This window comes from Protomyctophum parallelum, assembly GCF_964188405.1.
Source record: "Protomyctophum parallelum genome assembly, chromosome: 14".
NCBI classification, from domain to species: domain Eukaryota; kingdom Metazoa; phylum Chordata; class Actinopteri; order Myctophiformes; family Myctophidae; genus Protomyctophum; species Protomyctophum parallelum.
The window spans coordinates 28532103-28542315 of NC_139709.1; the positions used below are offsets into that span (position 1 = coordinate 28532103).

General features: G+C 41.9%; 1 protein-coding gene across 1 annotated transcript; it reads right to left on the minus strand.

Annotated features, from left to right (window-relative positions):
• Positions 1-432: 432 nt before the first annotated feature.
• Positions 433-9866, minus strand: LOC310870294 (NAD-dependent protein deacylase sirtuin-5, mitochondrial-like). Its single transcript, XM_083781458.1, has 9 exons — positions 9748-9866; positions 8994-9090; positions 8313-8446; positions 7033-7258; positions 5916-6003; positions 5726-5779; positions 3846-3969; positions 3351-3466; positions 433-1793 (listed from the first exon to the last, which is right to left on the minus strand). Exons 2-9 carry the CDS (start codon positions 9085-9087, stop codon positions 1721-1723), a joined length of 909 nt encoding a protein of 302 aa, XP_083637584.1. The 5' UTR covers positions 9088-9090; positions 9748-9866; the 3' UTR covers positions 433-1720.
• Positions 9867-10213: the final 347 nt, after the last annotated feature.

Sequence of the window (10213 nt, forward strand, 5' to 3'; positions counted from 1 at the left end):
AATACACCTTAAAGTACCTATGCATAAATACAACAAGTCACCTGTCCTACTTTTTAGTAGCAGGGCAAAATACACCATATACACAATCTACAAATAAATATATAGGCATGAACATAGGCTAGTACATATCCAAACATGTGCAGGTGTTGGATTGTACATCAAAGATGATCCTTTTGAAACTTCTCAAGGAAACCTTCAAAGCCCATTTTCTATGCCCCCCCCCCCCACGGTAAAGTAACTGACCAGTGATTTTGTGTTGCTCAATTCTTACAGCACTCACCATCGGTGGTGATTGATGATACCTGCCAAAAGCGGCAGTCAAGTCCTCTCACTATTTTGATCTTCCCCCTTTCACTTACATTGTCATGCTGTTCACATTTACACATGAATGCTTATTCATTATAGTTCAAACAAAAAATGGAGCACAGAGGATAAAATCTTTTTGCATTTTATTTAGTTTAATTTTTAAGAATTGCGATGGCAGTGTTTATATTGTAAACTACTATATTTGAGCATAGCGTACATAGATTAAAAAAACATATCACACTGAATATAAATCAATTTCCTATGTTTTCGGTGGCAACAATTCAGTACAAAATCATTAAGTACTAAATGAGTACAACATTGATTAAATTAATTAATTAATTGATTAAAGCTTGTAAAGCTACAGATAGCCCATGACATGCAACCATAGTGACAATGAAACACGTATTAATTATTAAACATGTATTACACGAGGGAGATGATAAGAAATAAGTGTCCCTTTCTCTATCCCGTGTACTTGTTCAACAGTTCTACAATCTATGTAGCACTAGTTGCTATGCACTTGAGGTTTTAACAAACAAGTATTATTTGGTCAAGTTTGTGTAAACGGTTTGAAAGGCACTAGATTACATTTTGGAAAGTGTGCTGGTACATCCAGCTGAAGCAATAGAGAATTTGTCACTATTGGCACAAATATAATTTAGATGTTAAGCTGTTGTTGCTCTTAAAGGGGAGGGAATGACACTCATTTTCAACATTAAAGTATACTTAAACTATACCGTAGAGCTGTGAGTTAATACGAATAAAGTCCCTCCTTTCTCTGTAGTCTAGAACCCGAGAATACATTTTGATGATCAGTAGCCTGGCCCAGCCAGTGTGACTTCTGGTCTAGAGGGGCGGGTGCCAGTCGAAAACAGGCGGTGGATCAATTTTATGGAGGGACAGACAGTAGGCTGACAGGAAATGGGGAGAGAGATGGGGGGAAGACATGCAGTAAAGGCCGTCGGGATCGGGAGTCGAACCCGCGGCACACTGCCAGAACTGGATTACCAGCCAAGGTGCCTGAACCATTGAGCCATGGCCCAGGCCGTAATAACATATTTTAATGTTAAAAATGAGTGACATTGCCCTTCAAGCCCTTACCAATAGCATGTAAAACATCAACCACCATAATATGAGAAGATATGTCGTCTCTTATTAAAACTCAACAACACACAATCATAATGTATAAAATCCCACTTCCAGTCAACCACATATATACAGTAGTTCAAGTATCTTATGAGAAATCCATCTCAACTGTGTAGAATGATAGGCAGGCAGCGAAGCTATCAACTTACCAAGTGCTGAAGTGTCTTAAAGGCAGCAGGCATAACAGTACATTATTATGAAATCCAGTGGCCCCAGAGTGCATTATAGAAGAGGCCACTGGTTATTTACAAAGATAGCCTCCCATCTCCTACATAACCTCTGATTCATGTCGTGCCAAAGCCAAAGGTACTGTGGTTCCACATGGACCCGAGAAGTGGTACCTGTATGACACACACACACACACACACACACACACAGATCAGGATTTCTGTCTGTTGAGAGGCTCCCGTTTCGAATGCCATCAAAGCATTGAAAGGGACAAAATCACGTTTAATCAGAGCATTGAATACCAATACCTACCAAGATCTCAGCAGGCTGCATTCTGTGCGATTGATCACGGCTACTGGCGAGTCGCGAGACGCGCGTTGTCAACTGACTACGTGGATACGAGGTTAGGGGACTTACGTGGCTGGTTAAAACTGATGAGGTTAGGGGATTTACGTGGCTGGTTAAAACTGATGAGATTAGGGGACTTAAGTGGCTGGTTAAAACTGATGAGGTTAGGGGACTTACGTGGCTGGTTAAAACTGATGAGGTTAGGGGATTTACGTGGCTGGTTAAAACTGATGAGATTAGGGGACTTAAGTGGCTGGTTAAAACTGATGAGGTTAGGGGACTTACGTGGCCGGTTAAGACTGATGAGGTTAGGGGACTTAAGTGGCTGGTTAAAACGGATGAGGTTAGGGGACTTAAGTGGCTGGTTAAAACTGATGAGGTTAGGGAACTTACGTGGCTGGTTAAAACTGATGAGGTTAGGGGACTTACGTGGCTGGTTAAAACTGATGAGGTTAGGGGACTTACGTGGCTGGTTAAGACTGATGAGGTTAGGGGACTTACGTGGCTGGTTAAGACTGAGGTTAGAGTTAGATTAAAGGGCCTTTCAAACGGGACGCGAGGAACACACATGTTGTTGCCTGGATCAACGACAGGTCTGCTACAGGTCTGCACAAGAGGGCCGCGACAACGCAAGTGTAAAAAAAAAAGCCAAACAGAATCCAGGTCTGGTGAGTCGCGGGCGTGTGCACGAAACAAGCACGCGTGCAACAAATTCACGGGACCGCGCTCACGTTAATGTGCTTGCATTGTCGCACTGCGACTTCTCCGTGCAAAACGCAGGTCTCATTGAAAATGAACTATAGGTGCTTCACGTTTGACAGGCCCTTTAGTGTTAGGGTTAATAATGTCGCTGTCAATACAGTAGTCGTGATCAACGCAGAACGCAGCCTACTGAACTTCTCCAAAACGTCTCACTGTATCGCGCTGGTGACGGTTTGCGGTAGGTCAGTAGACGAGTCTACGGCAGCATACAATGCTCTGATTGCTATGAGAGGCCATCCTATCATGGTCACTATCATTCAATCTCTCTCATAGCATGCATGTCAAACATGTAGAACCTTGGTGAAGGCAGTGGCTTGCAACCACATGGTGGTGCAAATAATATCAGAATTAAATATATTGCATATTTATTATTATTATTATTAATTTTTTTTAAGATATTTTTTTGTGGCTTACGCCTTTATTGATTTTTTAAGGGATAGAAAGTAGGCTGACAGGAAACGGGAGAGAGATGGGGGGATGACATGCGGTAAAGGCCGTGTCGGGTCCGGGAGTCGAACCCGCGGCACACCGCGACTGGATCACCAGTCCGGTGCCCAGACCGTTACGCTACGGCCTGGGCCCATATTTATTATTTATATAAGCTGTAGTGCATCACTTACATAAAATATTCGGTTTTCGGCGTCGTTTGAAGATTGAATTCGGCCACAGGGATGCCTCTGGATGCAACCTGGGGGCCAAACATGGCTGCTGGGTATACAATGGAGGACGTGCCCACCTGTGGGTTAACAACAGGAGCTAGTTGATTGAATACCGGTACAAATATTGACAATGTTTAAAACTTGTTTAAAAAGTTAGTTAGAAACACTTGAAATGGATGACACAAAAAGGCCAAAGGCTAAATGTGTCCACAATGGGAGCAGATTGTGGACACATTTAGCACTCGAATAACTGGACAAAACAATGACGACATAAATCCAAATATACATTTATATATTTTAAATTCATGACGATGACATAAAAGATGGTGGGTGGCCCAGGATACAACACATGGAAGATGTCACTGTCAAGATATTTTATAACCTGTGTGTCATCATGTCTCAGCTCAGATATTAAAATACCTCTTTAGCTACAGTAACAACAGGGACACAACTCACCACCAGACAAAGGTCGCAGATATCCAGCTCCTTTTCCACCTTTGTCAGGATATGAGAATCCAGAGTTTCCCCAAAAAACACCACGTTGGGCCTGAGCAGACCTCTGCAATCGCTTTCTTTACACCTTCAATATTACCAGGGAATGATGGGAACAAAAAGAGAAATCAGAGATTAAATGTGTCATAATATTTTGACTATTGACTACTCGCGCTGACAAAACTAACGTGTCAGATCATGACCACCACAATGACAACCTGACGATGAGTTAACCCATTTTGTGCGGGAACCCATTTTGGTGTTTGCATTACGTTATGCTTTAGCTATTGAAAAATAGCAGATCTACAAGCTCATAGCGCGCCACCGAGTGGCACGCTACGAGCTTGTAGGTCTGCTATTTTTGAAAAATCAAAGAGCGACTGACATAGAAGACATGTTTAGAATCTGATCTCGGGTCAGAATGAAAACTGTCGTGCCCATACCCGAGGCGGGGGTTGGCGAAAGGGCCTTTCTGTGTGGAGTTTGCATGTTCTCCCCGTGTCCCCTAGGGTAGATACCCTCACAAAAACATGCAGTAATCCTGGTCTCTAAAACTACCTCCCCCTGGCCAGCCGGGGCGCCTGATGGAGGGGAAAGGAACTGGTCGGAATAACGTGTCCCTTCCACGCGCTGCGTCCGGCCGGGGAAATTCCCCTCTGTCAGGTGAAAAGAAGCAGCTTGGACCTCATGCATAGAAGGAGGCATGAGGTCAGTCCGCTGCCCCCCCCAGGTTGGCAGAGGAAGTGTAGCACCCAGGATTACATTAGATAATTGGCACTGGGTGAAAAGAAAACTGGGTTACAAAATCGTGGGATAAAAAATTAGTAAAAAAAAAAAATGAATGAAAACTGTCAGGATGCAGAAGACATTTTTAGAACCTGATCTCAGGTCAGAATGGGTTAAGGTGGTTGCACACTGGACGCGTTTTTCGGAAAACCGCTGCTAAAAATCCGAAAAACGCAGCGGTGTGCAGGGACCTTTACCCCTGTACCTGCTGTGTTTTTGGCTATATTCATACATTAGCCACTTTGCTCTTAGGCCATAACAATCAATCAATGAACTGTATTTGTTTAGACTGACAGACTCAGGGTCTACATTGTAGTAGGGTCTACAATAAACAATCATACCAGCGTTTCCAAAAAGCAGACCGACATCTTGTGATACTGAGGCTGGGGTTAGAGGCAGCATACTGGTAATTATAAAGTTCTGAGACTCATTCAGTCGACACATGAACCAAGTTTCTCAGTAGGGCATGAAAAGTGTTCCCACATTACAGAACAGCTCACTTGCACGGCTCCACCTAGCTCTTTGCAATAGTATAGTATACGCATGCAATCATTCTAAGCAACCTGCAGTTTATACATGCTTGCCTTCCTGAACTTAACCCACAAGGGGGTGGTATACAAGGGAGTACAGTATGCTCCAAAGAGGTTTACCTTTAAATAAAGTAAAGTAAAGTATAAAATCCCAAAAGACCAAAATGGCTGAATAATTATAGTCTATATAATTTTAGAGCATGAACAGTGAATTATGCAAAACCTCATATCATGTCTATGCCTTTTTGAGAGACGTAGATGTAGAGAAAAATCACACCCGTGTGAAGTGAGGGGCGATCTTATCATCCTACATCATCATACAGTACATCTCATTCCGGCCAATCAGAATTTGATCACCTTCGTCTTCAATGTTTGTGTTACGCAATGTTTGTGTTTACACGAACACTCAATTGTCCATTCATCGTCAATTGGATTTAATGTTTGTGTAGGACAAAGTTTGTGTTAGCACATACACTAAAAGCTGGACATAGGAGGGCCTATCGCCCCTCAAAATACTTCAAAACAAACCTTGGCAGTTTTTCCACAGGAATCTGGGCATCAGCAACATCAGGGTCAGGTGAACTGTGCATAGAGGGAACAGAAACATGTTATGTTGCTAATGTAGTAGGGCAAAGAAAACGTAAAGGTCAGACCACAATAACATGTATCGTATGTAAATAATGTGTTTTTGTGAGTGTATTAAAGCTGCACACTTTACCCTTTGCCCTCCAGGGCAGCACACATTTGTTTTTTCTGGGTTAGGTCCACATGTCCACAGCTCACACAACGCGTCTCTGACAGGCTCCCTGCAGTTAGAAATACAGAAGAGAAGGACAGCTGTAGAGGCCCTGTGTGTGTATTAACCCATTCAACTTTTTAGTTCATAATCGCGTCACAATCATTTTAATCATTTCAATGATCAAATTATACTTTGGCTGGCCCAGGCCGTAGCGTAACGGTCTGGGCACCGGACTGGTAATCCAGTCGCAGTGTGCCGCGGGTTCGACTCCCGGACCCGACACGGCCTTTACTGCATGTCATCCCCCCATCTCTCTCCCGTTTCCTGTCAGCCTACTGTCTGTCCCTTCAAAAATCAATAAAAGGCGTAAGCCGCAAAAAAATATCTTAAAAAAAAAAAAAAAAAAAAAAAAATTATACTTTGGCTATTACGAAATCTCAGATACACAAGCTCATAGCGCGTTTCAAAGCAAACATTTTTAACTAAAATTTGCTTCAGGCGGTCCCTGGAACAAAATATTTAGATTCTTTATTCGGATCCCATCCGCTGCTGCGGTCGCTAGTCTTCCTGGGGTCCACATAAAACATCATAACATAAAAACAACATACAATACAATATACATACAAACAACAACTGACACTTGTCAGATATATAGATAATATAGGTTAAATATATGTACAAAAGCACATCAATCCAATTGTGTGATCTCTACCAATAATGTTTTTAAGATAAGTATTTACTGAGATGGGGTACACGGCCAAATACATGTCATTTTGGGGGTTCTTGACATGAAAAGGTTGGTTTGAGCACAGTCTGATATAGAAACATACGTTTTTCAGAAAACAGTTAGGATTTAGAAGACATTTGGAGAATGAGCCTCAGGTCTTAATGGGTTAACAGCCCAAATGTCCTTCGTGTTAATGATAGGTTAAGCTGGCAATACTAGTTAATTGTCCTGGCAACCATTCCTAGAATGCCCAGAGCCATCCTTTTTGTGAGGATGGATGTGATGTGTAACTGTGATGCTCTTCTGGTCCACATTTGTTACCACTTATAGGCGTTGCCATTAATCACCAATCCTGTGCCTCTGCCTCACCGTGAATCTTGAGCACGTGTTTGGAGCCTGCTTGTCGGTGGAGGTCGTCGATGGACTGTGTTATGACGACCACAGAACGCCCTTGTTTCCTCAGCCGAGCTTCACACTCTGCTATAGCCAGATGGGCCGCGTTGGGCTTCTTGCTCAGTGCCACCTCCCTCCTGTAATGGTAGAACTCCCAGACCCGAGATGGGTAGCGAGAAAACGCCTCTGGCGTGGCAAGATCCTGGGGGACACATAAGGATGGGAAAGAATACCAGCACTCACTTTATATCCAATAGGATTCTTGTTTATTTCAAGTTTCTCCCAGCAGCAGTTTGTTTGCTGCTGGGGGAAACTTTCAATAAACAAGAGTCCTATTGGATACAAAGTGAGTGCCGGTATTCTTTTCTATGGACTTTCTCTATCTGAACCTTGCACCCTATACTTTATTACTTTATTACATTGAACTTCTCAACTGAGTACGTGTCTCTTCGAGGATGGGCACACTTGGCCCTGAATTCCCCTCTTTGATCCCTACCGCCTAATTCACAATACTCCAACAAAGTGACAAAACAAAACAGTATTTTCAACTGAACGAATTCATGCTTAACCACATGAACCGTAGTGTATCTATTTGGGCATGTCAATAGTTGAACATTCAGTGAGCTTGTACTTCAGCAATGTTCAGCAAAGAGATTTGGTGTAGAGGGAAAAAAGAGGGGACCAAGTACAGACCCCTGAGGACCCCGGTCAACAAAGTACTGTATATAGGGTTTAAGTGCTTATGGCAGTATCAAATTAGGATTCTGAGCCAAACGTTAGAAAAAGATACGGCGGGTGAAAAAGCGAGTTTAGGTAGCTCAAATGAATATGAAAAATCGGTATGAGGATTAATTTAAAGGCAGGAAAGAGTTTTTTTGTCTTCCCCTTGTATTGCATGAAGCAGACTGTATATTGCCTTCATGCCTTGGTCCCTGCATGAAGCCTGGTTATGCAAGCATCACCATGTCTAGATAAAACCCTGATAGAACATGGGAAATCGATGTATTATGTAAAGATAAAGAAGAAATACACCCACTTCCCAATAGCTCAGAAGAATATAGACAAAAAGAAAATAGAGTTGTGATATTTGATTTCATTTATCACACATCCAAGGACGGAGGAATTGATAAGCTAAGCTTGCCCTGTCCCAAACATGGTTGCTGGCTGTGGGTGGTTTGGAGACAGGCAAAAAAAAAAGAACTAGACCCCCCCCCCCCACAGTAGATAATTATGTTTGTTAGATTTTATTTTATTACCTGGGACAACCATTTCCTCCACCTCCCTTCAGCTCCCTTAAAGGTTGGTACTCCACTCTCTGCACTCACACCTGCCCCTGTGATGATTGCTATGTGCTTCGCTTTGGAAAACACTTTACGGAATTCTGACATATCTGGAAGGGAAAGCAAAATGAGTATACACTAAATAAAGGAACAATGGACACCTGAGAACTCTGGGCGATTCAATGTCGCTCAATGTTGAATTTTGCGATATTTGCTGAATTCATGACAATATGCAAATATAGAAATAATGTATTTTCATATGGTATACCGGTAATATATACACCAGTATGTGAAAATGTTGTTTGCAGCGTGTGCTGCTGTCTCTGTAGTATACAGCCAAATTAGCATGGCTTTAGTATGGCGACATATGTGAGCTTATAGATGTCCTTATAGATATCGCAGCATCATATTTCAGATCTAAAGTCCAAACGACCAAAGTGACTTACTGTCGGGCATACTAGGCATCTAAAAGATGCATCTTCTATCAATGTACTGTATGAATACAATACATGATGTATTAGGACAACAAGATGTATCTCATATCAAGTCGTCATGGACTATTCATAACAGTAATAGGACCCCGCCCCTGGGTTGAATAAAAGCCACTTAATTGGCACAGAGCCAACAAAAGCATGCAAGGTCTATAGTAATCTTTACCTGAGCTGGCCCTTGCAATCTCAAACAAAGGTCCTCTTGTCACGTTAGACATGCGTGGACCAAATGCAACAACAGCCACATTTCTGAGGATCATTGTCTGGAGATAAAATAACACATAATAATCATCACTTGCTTGTCAGTCAGGCTGAGTCTGATTGATTGATTGAAAATTGTATTAACAAGTTTGCAGAAAGGGTTCAACACCGCCAAGCATTTTCATGTTGATGTTTTTTTCCTCATTAGTGAGTCATGTAAGCTTCTTGGACTGAACAGAAACATAATGAAACGTATTATCCAAATGCCTGTTGAGGGCCAGGCCCATTGTGAAAAAAATGTAGATTACAATTATCCTGGGCGCGCCCCTGCAGGACGGAACTTGACAGACATATTTTAGTGGAAACAAAATGTATGATTACAAACAAGTTACAAACAGGTTTGGCATGAATCCTCAATCGACCATATGCAGCGAACACTAAACATTCTCTACCTCCTGACAACTCCTGCACATGTTTCACATATCAACTCGTTGCGTTGGCTATTTGATTGATGGTATGGATGGAAAGTGTAAAAACTAGTACTTCTATTTATTTTAAGTTGCTCTATAAAGTTTATGATGCATTCAGCCGAGTCGAGTGTGGCGTGCGTGCAATTGCAACCATTTCCTGAACTTGTAAAACATGAGTAGTATTTGCTTTTTCTCCGTACACGTTACATCAAATCCAACATGCGTTATTAACTTGTCATTCACACTCACCTCGCGTATAACAGGGTTGATGTTTCCTCCGCAATAATGTCCAACGCCGTTTGTTTACCTTTTAACACAACGCAATCAAAACACACAGGGAGCCGTAAATATACACAGTAGTCGCAAAGCAAAGCATGCTCGAAAAAGAAAAGGGCAGCGTCTAGTGAGCTAATCTAGTGAGCTAATTTAAGACTTCCGGTGGACGATCTCTTCAAAATAAGAGTACCCTCTAGAGTATTGAAAAAAAGTTTAATTTGCACATTAAAACTACAAATTAAGCATTTAAATGATGCTATATGATGCTATAAGACACACATTATGTTTCTGTGTAAGAATAAGTAATTAAATCCTTATAATAATAATAATAAAGTTATCTAAATGGATAAATGCTATTCACTGGAGTGCATGGACTTTATAAAGTGGACACTGGACAAAAGACGGCTCCGCAAGGCAACTATCTGGACATACCCACGCG

Bases quoted from the DNA above. Each gene is read 5' to 3' on its own strand.
- LOC310870294 (XM_083781458.1), bottom strand. From the start codon at position 9,087: ATGATCCTCAGAAATGTGGCTGTTGTTGCATTTGGTCCACGCATGTCT. The intron at 5,780-5,915 runs GTAAAGTGTGCA...CTCTATGCACAG, and splicing joins GCTGCCCTGGAGGGCAAAGG to TTCACCTGACCCTGATGTTG. The intron at 3,467-3,845 runs GTGAGTTGTGTC...GTTAACCCACAG, and splicing joins TCTGCGACCTTTGTCTGGTG to GTGGGCACGTCCTCCATTGT.